The sequence below is a fragment of the Notolepis coatsorum genome (assembly GCF_963971535.1).
Source record: "Notolepis coatsorum genome assembly, chromosome: 17".
Taxonomy (NCBI): domain Eukaryota; kingdom Metazoa; phylum Chordata; class Actinopteri; order Aulopiformes; family Paralepididae; genus Notolepis; species Notolepis coatsorum.
The window spans coordinates 87,781,847-87,802,347 of record NC_140181.1 but is presented as its reverse complement, the minus strand read 5'-3'; the positions used below and the strand labels follow the sequence as shown (position 1 = coordinate 87,802,347).

At 44.6% G+C, this 20,501-nt stretch overlaps 1 protein-coding gene across 1 annotated transcript in view; it reads left to right on the top strand.

Moving 5' to 3' along the window:
* opn7b (opsin 7, group member b) overlaps positions 1 to 20,078 on the top strand; it is a gene marked incomplete at both ends in the record, with an annotated part of 40,097 nt that extends 20,019 nt beyond the window's left edge. The window contains 2 exons of the mRNA XM_084333281.1: positions 15,052 to 15,386; positions 19,584 to 20,078. Coding sequence (XP_084189407.1) covers positions 15,052 to 15,386; positions 19,584 to 20,078 — 830 coding nt within the window. The remainder of the gene's footprint in view (positions 1 to 15,051; positions 15,387 to 19,583) is intronic.
* Between the last annotated feature and the right edge of the window lie 423 nt (positions 20,079 to 20,501).

Genomic DNA, 20,501 nt, shown 5'->3' with positions numbered 1-20,501 from the left:
AATTATAAAGTTCTTTGTGCAGGTAGGAAAGCGATATATATGTGCAGTCCATTTCCCATTCCCAAAGTACCACATATTTTCAAAACAAATGTTTATTTTAATATATTATTATTAATCTCAAATTAATAAAGTTTTCTGCAGTAATTCCTAGAACACTAGTTATAGGCCTAAACGCATAATATAGATTATCGATTGCAGTTTATTCGCGATACACGCTATATTAAAAAATCCAACTGAATACGATCCTAAACGTTATGATTCATCATGCGCGGATGAAAGGGGGGGGGGGGCGTTTATAATTCCGTGATCATCAGTAAATGCTTTATGTAGTATGGGTGATATATTGATCAGAGCGGTTTGCATTGAAAAGAATACACAATCAAGCTGAAAGTAACGTTACTGTCCTCTTACCGTTCGCCGATGAGACTGGAGGAAAAAGATCCCACTTATTTGACGTTGATCGACTAGATCCATTTCTGGTTTGTATGGCGCAATAAACGCCCAAATCATATCGATTATTGAGTTATGGCAGCGATCCATATACACAGATGTGTGTCTAGAGTCCCGCAACAATATGTGACTGCCGGACGGATTTCCGAGATGCACCGAGATCACCAGAGATCCATTTCCGGTTGTAACTCGCCCGATCATCCACCAGTTTCAAGTTTCAAGTTTCTTTAATAGTTGTCATACAGAAGTACAGAATACTTTTATACAAAATGCTTCTTTCTGTTACGCTTCAGAGACTGTGCTAGACAAAAGATAATTATGAAATAAAATAAATAAATAAATAGAAGTCACATACGTAGACACAGTGTTCAGTATATACATATGTACAATGTTCGATGCAGAATAGGAGTAACTGAGTTACCATACAATATACAATATACTATGCAATATACTAATATACAATATACTATAGTGCAAAGCAGAAATGGGATGAGGTACAATTTAGGTACAATTTACAGTAAGGTGTACTGAGGTATGGGTTGTAGTGCAAATCCTTTACCAATAAATATAAAGTGTGTTTAGGTGTTCTAAAGTGTGGAGAGTGGATGCTGCAGTGTGTTGTTTGTTTAAAGTGAGTGTGTGCGTGTGGATGTGTGTGTTTGATGGTTGTTGCATAGTGTTATTGTTCGTTGAGCAACCTGATGGCCTGGGGATAGAAGCTTCTTCTGAGTCTTTCTGTGCTTGCCATGGGACTCCGGTATCGCTTGCCTGACCGCAGCAGTTCAAAGAGCAGTTGTTTGGGTGGCTGGAGTCCTTGATAATTCTCTTAGCCTTACCCCTGCACCGCTCGTTGTAAATGTCCTGGAGAGTGGGAAGCCCCCCTCCAATTGTGTGTTCGGCTGAACGTGCCACTCTCTGTAGTCTGCTACGGTCTTGTGCGGTGCTATTCCCAAACCAGGAGGTGATATTGCCAGTCAGGATGCTCTCTATTGTACATGAGTAGAAGTTCTTAAGGATCTTCTGACTGACTTGAAACTTCCTTAGGCTCCTGAGGAAGTAGAGGCGTTGTCGTGCCTTCTTCACAAAACTGTCAATGTGTGTGGTCCATGTCAAGTCCTCGGATATGTGGGCTCTGAGGTACTTAAAACTGTTCACTCTCTCAACCGGTGCCCTGTCGATGCTGAGGGGGCTGTAGTCCCTGACCCCCGACCTCCTGAAGTCCACAATCATCTCCTTTGTTTTGCTGACGTTCAGGGAGAGGCAGTTCTCTTGGCACCATCCCGCCAGGACCTTGACCTCTTCCAGGTAGGCCCTCTCGTCGGTTGCAGAGATCAGGCCCACCACTACTGTGTCGTCAGCAAATTTTATGATTGTGTTGTTGTTCCGCTGAGCCACACAGTCATGTGTGTACAGGGAGTAGAGGAGGGGACTCAGAACACAGCCCTGGGGGGCCCCTATGTTGAGGGTGATGGATGAGGAGGTGCAGTTGCCTGCTCTCACCACCTGGGGTCTACCTGTCAGGAAGTCCAAGACCCACTGGCAGAGGTCATATTTCAAGCCCAGGTCCCTGAGCTTGGCTATGAGTTTGGAGGGGACTATGGTATTGAATGCTGAGCTGTAGTCGATGAATAGCATTCTCACATCGTTCCCCTGCCTCTTGTCCAGGTGTGATGCTGCTGTGTGCTTCCCAGCTTCCAGGTTTGTCTGGGAGTGTTATCTTCTCCGATGAGTACAATGTCACCCTCTTTCAGAGGGGTGGGTGACGGCGTGTCACAGCGATGTGCTGATTTCAGATCCAGCAAGTAATCCTTACGCCAGCTATTCCAGAAGCTGGTTGCGAGTCTCTGCCTGTACTTCCATCTTCGGTTGAGCTCTTTACACTTAGGATTTGAGCATTGTGCGTCAACTGGGAATGTCTTGGGCGGCAGAGACGTGAGTCTTTTACCCACCAGGAAGTGGGCTGGGGTCAGCGGCTGTGGTTCATCCACTTCATTGTGCACAAAGGTCAGAGGCCTAGAGTTCAGGATAGCCTCAACCTCCGTTAGGACTGTGCACATCTCTTCAAAGTTGAGTGAAGCTCTTCCAAGCACCTTCCTTAGGCATGTTTTTACGGATCTGACGAGCCTCTCCCAGAATCCGCCCCACCATGCAGCTCGCTCGGCTATGAACTTCCAGGTGATGCCCTTTTCTGAGAAGAACTCCAACAGCTGTGGGTCTTTGATGGCCTTCCACAGCTCCTTCAAGTCCAGCTTAGCTCTCTTGAATGTTCTTGCGTTGTCCGAGTAGATAACTTTACATATTCCTCTTCTGGCAATGAATCTTTTCAGAGCTAACAGGAATTTCTCTGTCGACTGATCTGAGACAAGTTCCAGGTGTACCGCCCTGGTCACAGCACAGGTGAACAGTGCAATGTATGACTTTGTCACCGATCCATTTGCCTTCACATAAAGCGGTCCTGCAAAATCCACACCTGTGACTTCGAAGGGTGGGGATTCAGTTATTCTGTCTCTTGGTAAAGGTGCAGTGATCTGACATCCAGCCTTTGCCTTTAATCTCTTGCAGACAGTGCATCTTGCTAAAACACGCTTGACTAGCTGTCTAGCATGCAGGATCCAGTATCTTTCTCTTAGTTGTACTAAGGTGTCCCTCACTCCTGAATGCATTATCTTTTCATGACAGGACTGTATCAGCATTTCTGAGTATCTTTGTTTTCCGGGCAGAATCCACGGGTGCTGCTCTCGGAAGGTGAAGTTGGACTGTTGCAGTCTTCCTCCCACGCTGAGCAGTTCATATTCATCCAGGAATGGTTGGAGTTCCTTTATTTTACAGTCGTTCGTCAGATTATTTCCTGTCTTCAGTAATTTGATCTCCTGACTGAAACTTTGTTGTTGTATTGTCTTGATCCAGTACCTTTCTGCCTCAAAGAGCTCGTCAGCAGTCAGCTCTCCTTGTGTCTTTGTCTTCCTTTGAGCATTGGTTATGAATCTCTTGATCCAGGCAGTCACTCTTAAGACCCTTCTCAGTTTGCTATATCTTGCCAGCTCCAATACTGGTTCAGAGAGATCTGCGTCATTTGCAGTAAGCTGTATTGTGACCTGGTGATGGCACTTGAGTTCTGTGTGAACTTCTTCTGGAACCTGGCCCTCATCAGTCTCCTCTGACTGATCAGGTGACTGGTCAGGTGTTGTCAGAACTTCAGGTCCGTACCACCATAGCTTGTTCTGTATCAGGTTTTCCACAGTCTGTCCTCTGGTAGGGAGGTCAGCTGGATTTACCTTCCCTTTTATGTGTGACCATGACTCTGGGTTGGTCAAGGACTGGATCTCTGTCACTCTGTTTGAGACAAACTGTTTCCACTTGTGAGCGGAGCTGCAAATCCAGTGCAGCGTAATCATAGAGTCTGTCCACATTGTGATCTGTTTGTGTTCCATTTTCAAAGTTTTCATCAAGTGGCTGGCTAGTCTTGCCCCAATTACAGCTCCCATGAGCTCCAGGCGCGGCAGTGTCATTTTCTTGAGAGGGGCTACCCTGGACTTGGATGCCACTAAGCTCGTTCTAAGTTCTCCATCTTGGTTTTCGCCCTGCAGGTAGGCCACAGCACTGTAAGCCCTTTCACTGGCGTCACAGAACACATGTAGTTTCAGGAGATGGCTGTTCTCTGTCTGCAGGTCTATTCTGTACCATCTTGGGATAGCTAACTGGTGTAGCTGGGGGAGCTCCGAACACCACTGTTGCCATTCTCGAGTCAGATCAGGTGGTAGCTCCTCATCCCAGGAGAGTCCTCTCTCCCACATTTCTTGAAACATGCACTTGACTCGGACTGTGAAAGGAGTCAGGAACCCAAGGGGGTCATAAATGCGTGCAGACGATTGCAGAACACTTCTCTTTGTGTTCTCCTTCTGTTTTAGAATGCTCACCAGTGGCCTTAAGTCAAATGTGAAGTCATCAGTTTCTGGCCTCCATACCAAGCCGAGCACTTTCAGTACCGCTCCGTGTGTCTCTGGCACCACCGTGAGGTCAGTTTTGCTCTTCTCCCATTTTTCCATCAATTCAGGAGAGTTTGTCATCCACTTGCAGAGGTCCATGCCTGCGGTCAACAGCATTTGTTTAGCAGTTGTCGTCACAGTGTAAGCTTCTTCAACGTTGTGTGAACTTGCAATAAAATCATCGACATAAAGTGATTCTCTCAATGTCTCTACAACGGATGGATGTTCTGTCTCATACTGTTTCAGGTGTTTCCTGATTGTAGCAGCGAGTAAGAATGGACTTGGGGAAGCGCCAAAGACCACTCTGGTCATCCTTAACACTCGTGGCTCTTCCTCCTCTTCTCCCTTTGGTGGGCCAGTGAGCCACAAGAACCTCACGGCATCTCTGTCCCTTTCTGCAAGGGATATTTGCAGGAAGGCCTTCTTGATGTCTGCCATGAACGGCACGGTGGTGTAGTGGTTAACACTGTCGCCTCACAGCAAGAAGGTCCAGGGTTCGATTCCCGCTTGGGGACCAGGTTTCCATGATGCCAGTTACCCAGGTGGGGTATCTCCCAGGCCTTTCTGTGTGGAGTTTGCATGTTCTCCCCGTGCTCGCAAGGGTTCCCCCCCGATAAGATAAACCCAATGGAAAAACATGCACAACAACAATAGATCGCTAACGCTGTGGCGTCCTTGACGAAGACGGACAGGAGCACTTGGATTGGTCCCCTGGCGCGGCTCACGTTGACGCCTGTCTACTCCCGGCTGCCCTTGGGGGGGAAGGACGACGGGATGGGTTAATCGCAGATACGAATCGCATTCATGCATCGCATGCGTGCCGAATGATGACCTCTGACCTCTCTCTCCTCCTCTCTCTCTCTCTGAAGTCGATCGCATGTTGCCTGAACTTAATCAGGACGTTGAGGAGGTCTGGGTTCAGGTTGGGTCCTGTGAACAAGCAGTCATTGAGGGATGGATGGCCATTTTCATGAGATGAAGCATCAAACACTACTCTCAGTTTCGTCGTCACCTTGTCCTCTCTGAGTACTGCGTGGTGAGGGAAGTAGTATTTCACACTGTCTGTCCTTGCATCATCCTTCGGCACGTCCTCTGCTATGTTCTGTTGTAAATAGTCCTCCACTACCTCATGATACCTGCTGTAAAAGGTAACATCTTTCTTTAGTCTTTTCTTCAGACCATCAAACCTTTTCTTAGCGATTCTGTAGTTGTCTTGGAGTTCTGTTCTTTCTGCCTTCCATGGCAACTCCACTTGGTATCGCCCATCTTTAAAGGTTGTTGTTCTCTCGAACATCTGTTGAGCTTCTTCTTCTGCTGGGTTCTGTGTTTTCTCGCCTGTTATACCCAGAGACTCAATTTCCCAGAATGCCTTTAGTTGATTGGAGACAAGTGTGTCTTCATCAATGGGGATGAGCATGCATGCTGCCTCAGCTACACTTGACATGGACACAGGCCCCTGCACAGACCATCCAAAGGTGCTCTCCACTGCAACCAAAGTCTCTGTCAGCCTCTCCACTTTGCCTGATACTATTTGCCAATAATAGTCTGCTCCTATCAGGATGGAGATCTCTGGATCACTTTCATTTCCTGGGAAGTCTGCCAGTCTCAGACCCTTTTTCTTGAGCTCATGTTGAACCTGGTCACCAGGCACCTTCATCACTGCTGAGCACACCTGTGGGGTCTCTATAGCCTCTATTTCGATTTCTTGCTGGGTGTCCCAGACATTCCTCAAGGTGACCTTCACTGTGTTGTACTGTGACATTGTAGGGACAGAGGATCCAAATGTGTGAAGAGTGAGTTTCTCTTGTCTCATTACTGGTAACTTCAGGCTCTTCACAAGGTTCTCATGGATGAAGCTCCTCTGACTCCCTCCATCTAGTAAGCAACGAGCTATTACCCTGCCTCCTGGGCCTTCCACCCATGCCTTGGCAGTTTGTAACAGCACAGTGTTCTGTCCATCTGGTTTCATCTTCACTGAATGAGGAATGACTGAGGAAACAACAGCCTCTTCCGAAACAGGGGGTTTCTGCTCCTCACTTTTCTTGCCAGTGCACACAGCAATGTGATGTCTTCTTCCACAGGTTGCACAGGAGACCTGCTTTTTACAGAATTTGGCTATGTGTTTCTGTCCTAAACACACAAAACATCTTCCCATTCGCATTAGTCTGTCTTTACGTTCAATAACGTTGTTGTCTGGGCAATGTTCTGCTTTGTGATAAGCACTGTCACAAAACAAACAGTTGTACACCTGGCTGGCTGTATGCAGTGTAGCAGTAGATTGCATGCTGGGTCTTTTTGGTCTCACTTCGCTGAATGAGTAGGCCTGTTTCCATGGCTTGCTCTCTTCTTTCTGATGGTTGGATGTTGTTGTCATTTGCAGTGCTCTTTCTCTGCTCTGAACCTCCCTCTGTAGGAATGTGACTATTTCAGAAACTTTCCATTCATCATCTACTCCCCTCTGACGACTATATTCAAGAGCTATGCTATCTGGAATCATCTGCAGTAAAATTGGGCATAGCAGGCTTCCGTAAGGTTTCTGATACTACACCCAGTGATTCCAAGCTCCTCATTTGAATTTCACATTCATCATATAGCTGCCTCAATGCATTCACGTCAGAGGCTTTCTTCACAGGAGTAAGATTCAGTAGTTTTGACATGTGAGCACTGATCAGTAGATCTTTCCTTCCAAATCTATTTTGCAATAAAGTGACCGCATTGTCATAGTTATCATCTGTTAATGTCAGTCCTGCTATTACCTTTGCAGCTGGTCCAGTGAGATAGGTTTTCAGGTAAGTAAACTTCTCTCTTTTACACAGTCCATCATTATTGTGAATAGCAGTTTCATACTGGCTCCAGAATTCCTGCCATTTACTGACATCTCCATTATATTTCTCAATGACCAATCTTGGTAGCTTTACTGACTGTCTCTGTGATCTTGCTTCAGTATCACTCACCCGCCAGGCCTCTGCTGTCAGTTCCTTTTGGTTCCTTATCACTCGTTGTGCGCGGCTCCGTTGGATAATGATGCGCTCCTTGTACGTCTCCGATGATTCAATCTCCGCGTCCAAATCATCCATCAAAGTTAGCTGCTCTATTTCCCGGTTTATTTCAAGCAAACTGTCCTCCTTCGATGCCAGTACATCCAACATAGTTGTCAAGTCTTCAACACTCGGAGCCTCATTTCCAATCTCAGCGTCAATCTGATTTAAAATACGTGTAGTACCACCTCTGATGGCACCGCGCTTCCGTTTCTGTCTCTCTATTTCACTCTGACGTTCTGTTTCATCCATTCTATCGTTATATCCAAATGATCCAAAGTTCCCTGGTTTCGGCACCAAAATGTAGAATAACTACCTTCCAAAAGAATAGATTGTCCAATACGTCGGATTCCAATAGGTTGTACTTTATATAGAATCTTCAGCGCACGTTACATTACAGTTGAGTTCTCATCAGTTTCATTCATAAAACGCTCTGTCAATCACCTAAAAGGACGCAGCTGGTAGCAGGTGCGATGCATCCTGGGACTTGTATTTCTACTAACGTGGTGACTAATGTAAATAATAGTATCTCTGACTAGAATAAACAAACACTCTTCCACTTCTTCTTTCAAAGGTAAACAATAATCGATATTATTAACATATATGTAATATAACTCATAATCATTAACCTGGCCTATTAAGTTACAACACATGGGCTATGGCGTCCTCCGTGGACCTGTTGGGGCGGTATGCAAATTGCAGGGGGTCCAGGTTGGTGGGGAGGGAGGAGCAGATGTAGCCCTTCACTAGCTTCTCAAAGCACTTCATGGCTATAGAGGTGAGAGCTACAGGGCGGTAGTCGTTGAGGCAAGCAGGCTTGGATTTTTTGGCTACAGGGATGATAGTGGACTTCTTCAGACAGGTGGGGATGACAGCCTGTTCCAAGAACAGGTTAAATATGTCAGTGAATACCAGGGCCAGTTGGTCGGCACAGACTTTTAGGACGCGGCCGGGGATACCGTCCGGGCCTGCTGCCTTCCTGATATTCACTTTCTTAACCCCCTGAGGTCTAAAGTTTCTAGCTCCACCTTCTCAGAATATTCTCTTTTTTTTGTTACATAATGTAAAATTACAGATTCATACCTTCAAAATAAGCCATCAATTGTCAAATTTGAGACGATAGTTTTCAATCAATGTCCTATCAAACATTCTGGTACAGTCATTACCAATTTGCAGCAGGAGCCTCTGAAGAGAATTCAGTGAATTCAGCTAATGATAAGGGAACTACACTCCTTCCCAGAATGCAATGTGATGTCAATGTCAATGACTAATTCACACCATGAAACAAAGGCCCAGCAGGGAACAATTACGGCTGAATGGGGGTATAGTGTGACTGATCAATACAGGCAGGCCTACAGCAACACACACTTTGATTTGATGCCATGCATACACACACTAGATAGACAGAGGTTTAGATATTTAGATAGATATATAATAGTAATATAATAGAAAGAGAGAGAAAGAAAGAAAGAAAGAAAGAAAGAAAGAAAGAAAGAAAGAAAGAAAGAAAGAAAGAAAGAAAGAAAGAAAGAAAGAAAGAAAGAAAGAAAGAAAGAAAGAAAGAAAGAAAGAAAGAAAGAAACAGAGAGAGAGACATTTATAATAATAATAATAATTATTATTATTATTAAATAGAATCATTTTCTATAGGCTTGCCGTGGTAGTCAGTGATACTGGTGTATACACACACTAGATAGACCGAGGTTTAGACATTTAGATATATATATATATATAGATATATAATAGTATAGTAATAGAGAGAGAGAGAGAGAGAGAGAGAGAGAGAGAGAGAGAGAGAGAGAGAGAGAGAGAGAGAGAGAGAGAGAGAGAGAGAGAGAGAGAGAGCTCCCGTCTGGTAGAGATTTGGGCTCTACTGAGCCTACCTTTCTAGTTGAAACGTTGCAATTTTTACATCATGCGTAAGCTGTCAACTAGCGAGATGCGTTGTTACAGAGCTGGTTACAGAGCTGGTCCACATTGCTATTATGAAATGACCCCGAAATTTATGTAAGCTTGTCAACTAAAGCGGTCCGTGTTTAGACAGCACGGGTGAGCAAACTCGTCACACAGCAGCCAGTGATCATTCATACCTCGTATACACAGACGCACTCTGTCATACAGTAGTTAATGTTAAATAAAGCCCATTTGAATTGAGAGAGAGAGAGCGAGAGTGTGTGTGTGTGTGTGTATGTAAGCTTTTTTTTTTCTTTATCTGAGAGAATGTCCGCGAATGTCCTCAGACTCCTCACGCAGGAGAAACGACTGCAAAAAGTCGAGTCCCGTGGATATTATTGCAACAGATAATTCATACATATTATGTTTAGAATTTGGATGGGGGGGTAGGCTCTGATACCAGTCTCACGCCTCTGCGGGGGTGTAACACCTATTCACAGCGCACACGCCGCTATTGTGTGTGTGCGCGCGTCCATGTATGTGCGTTTCGTGACGCGATGTAGTTCTTATCGCAAATGGAGATTATTACAATCATACCATCTAGCAAGAATTAAACGTATTTACAAGTCGTATTAGGTTTAGTAAGTTGGGGGACGTATACCTTACATGTCAAAGCACTAGAAATGGCAATTTTTCTATTTTTATCGATTTCTGAAAAGATGTCCTTTTTGAGCATTTAAGAGGGATTATAATTCTTTTGTTCTCCGCCGACGGGTTCAAAGCTCCAGCGTGACCCCTAAGGGTCCTCCTCACCTCATGTTCCGTTGCCCTGAACACTGATTCTCCCTCAGCAGTCCCCCCCCCCCCCCCCCCTCCGTTGCAGTGGCCTGTGGGCTGGTGTTGTTATTACCAGCCTCAAACCTTGCATAGAAGGTGTTGAGATCAATTGCTAAGGAGATGTCACTGTTCAGCTTGAGGGAGGTGCCTTTGTAGTCTGTCATCGTTCTGAGGCCCTGCCACATAGCTCTGGAGTCAGCCTGTTCAAATTGCAGTTAAATTGTATCCCTGTAGCGCCTTTTTGCTTCTTTTACTGCCCTTCTCACGTTGCATGTCGCCACCTTGTGGTCATCCATGTTGCCTGCCTCCAGCCCGGCATTGTAGGCTGCAGTTCTTGCTTTCAGAGCCTCACGGACGGATTTGTCTACCCAGGGCTTTTGGTTTGGGTAAACTCTAGTTGTGGTAGTGGGGATTGTTTCTTCCACCAAAGTACATATAAAGTCCAGCACTGTCTCTGTGTAGTCATTTAGGTTATCTGTGTTATCGCGGAACACATTCCAGTCTGTGCATTCCAGTCCAGCTTGGAGCGCCTCCTCCGATTCGACAGACCATTTCTGCACCTCTTGCGAGACTACCGGCGCGCATTGAGTTGTTGTTTATATTCCGGGGAAAGCAAGATGGCGTTGTGATTGGATTTTCCAAAGCCACTGGCAGAATTAGCCTTGTAACCACCCTTGAATTGCGAGTAGCAATGGTCTAGGATTTTGCCGCCTCTGGTGTTACAAGTCACATGCTGGTAGAAGTTTGGTAATACTTTCCTCAGATTGGCGCTATTGAAATCGCCCAGGACTACAATAGCAGCGTCAAGATTCGTTTCTTGGATTCTGTTTACCTCGTCATGGAGTTTGGACAGCGCGTCGCCTGTGTTGGCTTGCGGGGGGATATACACTCCGACCAAGATTATCGATGTTAACTCTCTCGGGAGAAAGAACGGCCGACACTTGATGGTTATATACTCCAGGTTGGGGGAGCAGTGATTCGAAAGTTCTTTCACATTGCCTGGATTGCTCCAGTTGTTGTTTAACATGAAGGCTATACCACCTCCCCGTTGTTTTCCTGATTCTGCTGTTCGATCCTTGCGGTGGATGAAGAAGTGTTCGGCCGGTTGGATAGCGTGGTCTGGGACGTCCGGCGTCAACCACGTCTCGATGAAGCAGAGAACATTGCAGTCTCTAACGTCTCTTTGGAATTTAATCCTTGCTCTGATGTCGTCCAGTTTATTGTCTATTGATTGTACATTGGATAGCAATATACTGGGCAGTGGCGTCCTGTGCCGCCTGGCTCTCAGTCTGTTTCGGATGCCGGCTCTCCGTCCTCGTCGTCTTGAAGGCGACGGTATTGAAGCGTTGCACGGTTGTGCCGAGTCCCACTGTCTCAGCAGAGGCTGGGTGGCGGAATTATGAATACCATGGCGAAAAAATGAAATATGATCTCAATAACGTCGTACACCGTGGATTGGCGGAATTCGCATGATCAGCAAACCCGTCGTAAGCCGTTTATGGCGGTGGATGTGTTAAAATAAACATTTGTTTTGAAAATATGTGGTACTTTGGGAATGGGAAATGGACTGCACATATATAGCGCTTTTGTACCTGCACAAATAGCTTTATAATTGCCTTTCCTTCAGCAATTCACACATGCACTCACAGAGCAATGGCAGCCAGATGCCATGCAAGGTGCTAGCCTGCTCATTGGGAGCAATTTGGGGTTCAGTGTCTTGCCCAAGGACACTTCGGCATGTGATCAGAAGGAGCTGGGATTCAAACCACTGACCAAACCATTGACCATATGATCATTAGTTGACCTGCTCTACCTCTGAGCCAGTATTTTGTGGTACATTGAGGTATTTTGGGCTATTTTGCTGTACTTTGGGGTATTTTGGGCTATTTTTGGGTACTTTGGGGTATTTTGGGGTACTTTGGGGTATTTTGGGGTATACTTTGGGGTATTTTGGGGTATTTTGGGGTACTTTAGAGTATTTTCTGGTACTTTGTGGTGATTAGTAGGACCCTAACATTCTAATTACATTTTCCTGAAGTCATTTTGAAATTTCAGAAACCGTGCCAAGGAAAAGTCATTGAGTGACAGAGCTGGAGCTCGACCGAGTGACAAGGATACATTTATTGAAAATGCCTAGGGGTCATGTGACCCCTTGTCGGCTGTGCTAGTGTTAAGTGTTATTAGGGAAATATGAGCTCACACCAGCCGCCAACAATCAAAGTCCAACCATTTTTCACATAATTTTTCTGTCGTGATTTTCGTGTTTATATCTCACGGGTCAAACAAACCTCAACGTTATTGCCATAAAATACAACGTATGTTTCTTTACCTTTCTGTGAACGTCTAGAAAAAAACTGTGTCGCAATCCGGTGAAAAAATACTAAATTCAGATTTAACTCTGCCATTGGAAAGAGGAGATTTGGCCCGATCCATGTATGACTTGGCCATAATTAGGTCATTTATAGGCCTGATATTCTATATTCATATTTCAAATTGCATGTGTCCGGATGGAAAAATGCAGTACTGTATCTACTGTACTGTTATATGTGACTGTCCTGTATGTATTTATGTATCTATTTATTTATTGTGGGCATTGGGAGGTGGGAGGGGGGCGTTTGATGTCTGATGTTTCATGTTGATATCCCAGTGCTATTTAACATGCTGTACCGAAAGCAATTACCACCAACCATCGTTGTGTGGCATTAAATTATCTTGTATCTTGTACCTTGTAAAACCCCCTGTAAATCATCTGCCCTTTATTCATTTGCTTAGATTTTTTTGTACACTTTATCTCAAGAAGGTGCTGGATGAGCAAAATGTTTAAATTCTGGTTAATGTTAGCATGGTGTTATTCACCGTCAAAATGGAAAAAACACTGACCATAGATGTCTCTAGATAGATGTCTTGTAGAAGTGGCTTAAGAGGTTAACTATGATGGGGAAAATAATGCATACATCCTCTCAGTTAGCATAGCGCGGACTCAGAACTTCTGATACCTCTCAACACTTCAGTTTGAATTGGCTACAAAACACACCTTGAATGTAAACAAAACAATAGTTCTTCAATATTTATCAGGATTTGTTTCAAACATAAAAATAAAGATACAATTTCAACCCAGTTAGAAGTGCAAGGGTTCAGTTACATGTATACAAAGGCATTGCCCTTTGTTGGATGTCTCCCATGAATACATTCTTTTCTACTGACAAATTGACAAACCGTTTGGAGGCAATATTATATATTCTGCACCACCATATCAAAGATATTTTCTCTCAATCCACCCCAAGGCCTTACCATGTGAGAGGAACATTGATTGTATACTTCAAGGAAAGATAAGGCCCTGTAGCAGAGTGTTCGTCTGAGCCCGTCACTGAAAGGAAGGCGTCTGTGATTATGCTGTTCACATGCGTACGGTGCCCTGGGGCTGGGGTGGGAAGATCGACGGGAAGGTTGCGTAATAGTTTTTGAACGTCAAAAGAATACGGCATCACCGTGAAGCCGGCAGGCAGCTCATCTCCCCGCACATACAGTACCACATGAGGGATCCTGGTGTTGATGAACAGAGTTGGTAAATTTACATTGGCCTCCCCGAGGGCCACGTGCGATTTACCCATGTTTGCGAACATGCCCGAGGACGTGTGCGTCACGCTCTGCGCGCAGAGGAACAGAGGAAGCATGTGAACGGGTTATGGAGGGCACCCTCGCAGGCCTGCTTGATCATAGAGGCTACAGCGATGCATGTTGCAGTGAAGCCGACCACACGAACGGCGTTACTATTTTATTTTCTATTTTATTTATACTTTAGTTAATGACTCAGGAGTAGGGATGTCCGATATTATCGGCCTACCGATATTGGCATTAAAATGTGATATCGGAAATTATCGGTATCGGTAAAAAAAATTAAAAAATTATGGTTATAATATTTTTTTAACCATTATTTACCTGCAGGCAAGCAAGTAAGAACACATTCAGATATTTTTTTGTCAAAAGTATGCATAATGTTGTGTTAATTCCACGACAAGAGATATGTAATGTTAATTACCTGAAATTATTCCGTTTTTGGGGGGGGGGGGGGAACCCTGCATATATCGGTATCGGTTGATATCGGTATCGGAAATGAAGAGTTGGACAATATCGGTATATCGGTATCGGTAAAAAAGCCAATATCGAGCATCCCTACTCAGGAGTCATTGAGGGAGACCCTCGTTTTCAATGGCGTTGAGTGTACAGAGCATTACAGGACACACAATATGTAACAGGACACACAATCAATTTAAAACAATAGATCAATCATAAATACATAGTCAGAAAAATAACTATAATAATAATAATAATAATAATAATAATAATAATAATAATAATAATAATAATAATAATAATAATAATAATAATACAGTTCATATTCATGTTGATGGTGGACGACGGTTATCGAAAGAAAAAAAAGTCTAAAACGTCCAAAAGACACAAGAGTGCTTAGTTCTAGGTCACGTTGTAATAGATTCCATGATTCCGCCGCACTAATATACAGATAATATACAGAAGATGTTTTTAAAATATTGAGTTAGACGTTACTTTCATTTAAATACTAGCCCTCTCTCATCATATATCTCTTCCCTCCTCCTCCTCCTCCTCCTCCTCCTCCTCCTCCTCTTCCACCCCCCCCCCCCCCCCCCCCCACTCCACATTATCAGCATCAGGGGTAATCTGACTCAATATGCCACAGTGGTATATTGTTGTTATTCAGTTCGTTTCTTATCCTTCCTCCGTCTCCTCATCTGTCAGTAACCTCTCCCTCCGCTCTCCCCTCCCCTCCCCTCACCTATGTCTTCCTGTCACCCCTCTCCCCTCAGGTAACAAGTTTTCGTCGTGCCACGCCTTCCTGATGGTGGTGGGGGTCTGGTGCTACGCCTCTGTGTTCGCTGTCGGGCCCCTGACGGGCTGGGGCCGGTACGGGCCGGAGCCCTACGGCACGGCGTGCTGTATCGACTGGCACGCGCCCAACGTCAGCACGGCGGCCATGACCTACATCGTCTGCCTCTTCCTGTTCTGCTACATCGTGCCCTGCACCATCATCTTCCTCTCCTACACCTTCATCCTGCTGACCGTGCGGGGCTCACGCCAGGCCGTGCAGCAGCACATGTCCCCACAGAACAAGATCACCAACGCGCACACGCTCATCGTGAAGGTGAACACATGCAAGATACATAATCTTAGATACAAATAAATAAATAATAAATAATAGATATTTATTGTAACGTACAGTATAATATAACTGATAGGGCATACTGACCCTCATCTGCACCTTTGATTACACTTTTTCCCTAAACATATTCTTAATACCACCAACCTGGTTGTGTGGCAATAAAGGAATCTTGTATCTTGTTATATTCAGAGTTAAGTATATTGTTTACACTGTTATAACAGGCACCCAGAAAAGTGGCAATTTTATTTTACTTGAACTTGCGGACTGCATACTTTTTTTTTGCAACGCTTAGCTTTATACATTATACGTATAGCACATGCATGAGCCTGGTCTCTTTTGAAAGATAACATTCAAGTTGCTAATGCAAAAAAAGTTAGTGCTAATGAAATAGAGTAACAGAGGTCTGAACTTGAGTTGAACTTGTGTACTCAAATGTTTCTGTAGTCGTTGCAAGATTCCATATTCCAATATTCCAGCATAGAGGTATGAGCTGGAAAACACAGCTGTTTCATAGCAGGAAGTCTTATGTAGTAGAGGTCAAAATTGTATAGAAATACGTTCAGAAATGGGTCTTTGAGAGACATTTTTGTAAAACCAATGCCAAAAAAAAGCTTTCCAAAATCCATTTCCTCATCATCAAATCAAATCAAATTTATTTTATAGGGCCCGACAACACACGTTAATGTCCCCATGGGCCGTACAGGTCTTCTTTAAACAAGTCAAGAAGACAACATAACAATAAGTCAAGAACAGAACAAGAACACCATAGGGTCCAAACATTTTTTAGATGAATGCAAATAAATGAAAGAATGCAAGCACTCCCAGACATACCCCACGCGAAGGTAAGGAAAAACTCACTAAAACCTAACAATAGGGAAAAAAGCTCCACAGGCAATGTGGAGGAGAGAAACCTTAGAAGGGCCGTTCAAGGGGGGATCTCCCTTCTTAGATGTCGGTGATAGTAGTGTTGCAGACGGACAGTTGGTAAGCATGCACTCATGTGTGTGGTGAAACACAGATGAGTGCATGCAATAGCAACTGTACATTTTGAAAAATTAAAGATAGAGTTGATAGCGGATCTATTTGAAGCACAGGGGCGGCGCAAGAGGGTCACGTCCTCCCCGTCTTAGTCACGGGACATTCAACACTCCGGTCGTTGCTCAGGGACAGCCGGAGACAGGGGGAAGGGGGGGTGGCACAGAGAGGGTCGCGAACTCCCCGACATCATCGCGGGACATCCGGCACTCCGGTCACCACTACGAAACCTCCGAACATCCACCGCCGTGTGTTCTGAAGTCTGATTCACTTCCCGTTTTCGCTCGTCAACTTTCACCTAGTTCCTACATGTATATTCGCACCCCCCCCCCCCCCCCCCCCCACCATTCATTGGAAGCGTACACTCATTGGCTACAACACTGACCAATCATTTTCATCATCAGCAGTGATTGGTCAGTTCTGGAGCGTATACAGTCCAGGGTGGTCATCATGACGTGCGGCGAGTAAAAAGACGTTTCGTCATGTAATATGTTATTATATGTTGGGCGGAAAATGCAGCCCCGAGCCGGTAGACGTTCGCAAAGTGCCGGGACTTGTGTGCATGAGTGTGAGGGCCCGATTTCGGGACCCCATGGATTTTTTCTCATGCATTTCTTATATTCAGATACAATTGTATTGCCTATATTTATGTTTTTCTTCTAGGGGTGGAACGATACGGATTCGAACCGTACACCGTTCGACACGACCTCCACGGTTTGGGGCGTGTGGGTATTGTTCGGTTCAGGGGATGCACAGATAAAAAATAAAAAATCATTTGGCACGGAGGCGAGAGAGGTGAGTGCTGGCTGCAGGCAGCAGCAGCAGCAGCACTGCAGGTGCTAGTCAGTTTGTGGAAATGGCAAGCGAAATATAAATCAATCTTCATATAGCCATTAACATTACATAGGCCTACACACAATCTTGCCATAACGTTAACAGTTTGTACAACACAACGCACGTTTTAACTATGGTAGCCCGCCAGCTAATACAGCCAATGAAATGTTACCGTAGCTACTAGCTAGCAGAGGAGAAAATGGGAGTCTGAGAGGCGGGGTGTTGAAAGACAATGATAGGCGTTTATTCAACATCCAAGAAGGCTAACATACAACTGTGTTTACTAACTCCAACCGGGACTATTGTCGCTTTTCCACTGCATGTTATCAACTCGATTCAACTCCGGTAACCGAGTTGAAGGTCCGTGATGCTAAATTGTCCGTGCGGTCCCCCAACCCATAGATAGTTCCAACTCACCGAATTACGTTAATCCACCACAGTTGCACTCAATATTTAAATAATGTTAGTCTAATTAATTGTAGACCGATAATGTACGTATTTTTTAAATAGAATGAACAGAGCAGTGTTGTTTTGAAACAGTGCAGTGTGTGTGTGTTAGTTTGATGTATGCTGCAATTTATATTGATGGCCTTCTAATTTGTTTATTTATTTATTTTAAATAACAGTGACAATTTTCCCTTTGATAAGAAATCCAGCCATATTCCTTTCATTGTATTTCAAATACTGCACTTTAATTTCAAGCGGAAAATGAATCTTTCCATTAAGAACTGACAATCAGGGAATTTAAACATTGTTGACATTGTTTTTTTGTGTTTATATTAAAGAAAGGAAAGTCTAGTGCTGGCTGAGCATATTGTTTGTTTGCACTAAGTTAATACTTTGACAAATGTAGCCTATATTTTTCAGTCAGTTCGGTGTTTGTGTGCCAAACATTAACCCTTGTGGCTCCCTAAGGATTTTGAAGGATTTTGACAAAAATTGGCCTTGGATCAAAGCCATATAACTTTAACTGTTTACTATTTAAAAAAAAAATCCCCCATGATTAACAGTAATAGCCTAATCTCAATATATCTGTAACAAATTACATATATTTCGGAATTGTAAAAAAAAAAACCCGGATAAATAGCCATATTTATCATATTTCTATACATTTCTGATACCGCATTACAGCGTATGTAAACTCGACGAAATACCTCTGAATAAGAATCAGAAAGAAAAAAAAAGAAAGGTTGACTAATTCGGTCAGAAATAGCAGAGACGCTAAACGTTAGTAGGCGCTTATTATTAACAGAATGTCCTGCGGGCGAGCATTAGTAAATCTCCCGGTAGAATGCTGAACACTGGTCGCTGGTCGGCAGACGACCAGAGGTCCTCCGTGAAATGCACTTCCTCATAGAAGCGAGGCGGGCTCGGGGGGCTCGTATTTCAGCGTGTGACACGCTATATACCAGGGGGAGTGGATCAGAGGTGGTTCTCATGGTGCACTTGTGTTGAAAACTCGCTCGCTCGCACCCCCCCCGCCGATTGGCACCTCCCACCTTCCCCTGAGTTGCGAAAGTCCTGACGTTGTGAATTATGCAATGCATTTGGTAATTCTATCTAGAATTTAACGAATGAGAGCAGATTAAAAATGCCTTTTAACATGGGAGCGGTGGAGAGGAAAAGTGATCCCAGGTCCACCGTTGGTTCTAACCACTATAACTTTTTTTTTAGAGTGTTTCAAATTATAAGCCTTTGACATAATGAACATATATGTAAAAAATGAAGATATTTTCCCAATTTCATGAAATAATAATAAACACAGACACCGCTGTGCTCACACACACACACACACACACACACAAGAAAGTAGTTTTCATGACCAGGAAGCCACAAGGCAAACCACTGTAAATCTTTTTTTATATAAATGAGAAGCATGTTTACATTTTTGAGTGTAACATTTTTTAAATAAAAAACAACGTATATCGAACCGAACCGAAAACCGTTAGCCCAAAACCGTGATACAAACCGAACCGTCGATGTTGTGAACCGTTCCACCCCTACTTTCTTCTATTACCATGCCCATACCTGTACCTCCCCTGAGTCCCCTCCCATGCTGTGATGATGCCCGAATTTCTCCAAGGGGATCAATAAAGGAATATCTTATCTTATAGATCTGGTACTGAAGGCTATCTGTATGCGGGTGTGTGTATGTGTGTGTTAGAAATAGAGAGAGAGAGAGAGAGAGAGAGAGAGAGAGAGAGAGAGAGAGAGAGAGAGAGAGAGAGAGAGAGAGAGAGAGAGAGAGAGGATAAATCCTCCTGTCACTATGTTTACATGTATTCTGGTGTGTTGTGTCTCTGGCCTCAGCTCTCTGTGGCAGTCTGCATCGGCTTCGTCACAGCATGGAGTCCATACGCCATCGTGTCCATGTGGGCGGCCTTCGGTACCTCGACCGACGTGCCTCCCATAGCGTTTGCCCTGGCAGCTATCCTCGCCAAGTCCTCCACCCTCTACAACCCCATCGTCTATCTGGTCTTCAAGCCCAACTTCCGCAAGTCCCTGGGTCGGGACGTGGCCCACTGCAGGAGGACGCTCTGCGCATGTCTGTGCAGGCACAGCTCCGCCCGTAAGGGAACCTGCACGCAGTCGGGCCAGCGCAAAGAAGAGTGTAAATCCACGAGGCTGTCCAACGGGCTCCCGGAGAACCACGGAAGCTGTAGGCACTGCCCCGCGTGCCCGGACAAGGCCTCCGTGTCTGGGGGACACTGCCCTGATTACACCCCTCAGAGGACGGCCAGAGTTCTCACAGGGTCGATGCACAGCGAGGTGGCTGTCAGCGAGGTGCAGAGTGACTTCCTCTAGAGAGAGAGACACACACACACACACACACACACACACACACACACACACACGCACACACACACACACTCACTGATAGTGTACGTAAGGGACAACTGGGGCGAAGGTGGACATTTACTGCAAGGAGACAAGTTTGAACAACAAGATGATCACAAGTCAGGGAAAAACTAGAAAAAATGTGATTGAAAACAAACATGATGGAAGGAAAGAACTCTCCTATTTTATGGGAGACGGTCCAGTCTCTCGCCTCAAACATGTGATACTGCCAAAAGAAATTATAATCACACAACCCCAAATGCAAAAGCCAATACGCTGTAGGCACATACATCTAAGTAAGCCAAACAGCCTACATGCAAACCACACAAGTTAACATCAATAATGCATCAAGTCAATGAACAAGAGCAGCCGATCCGGTGACGGTGATCG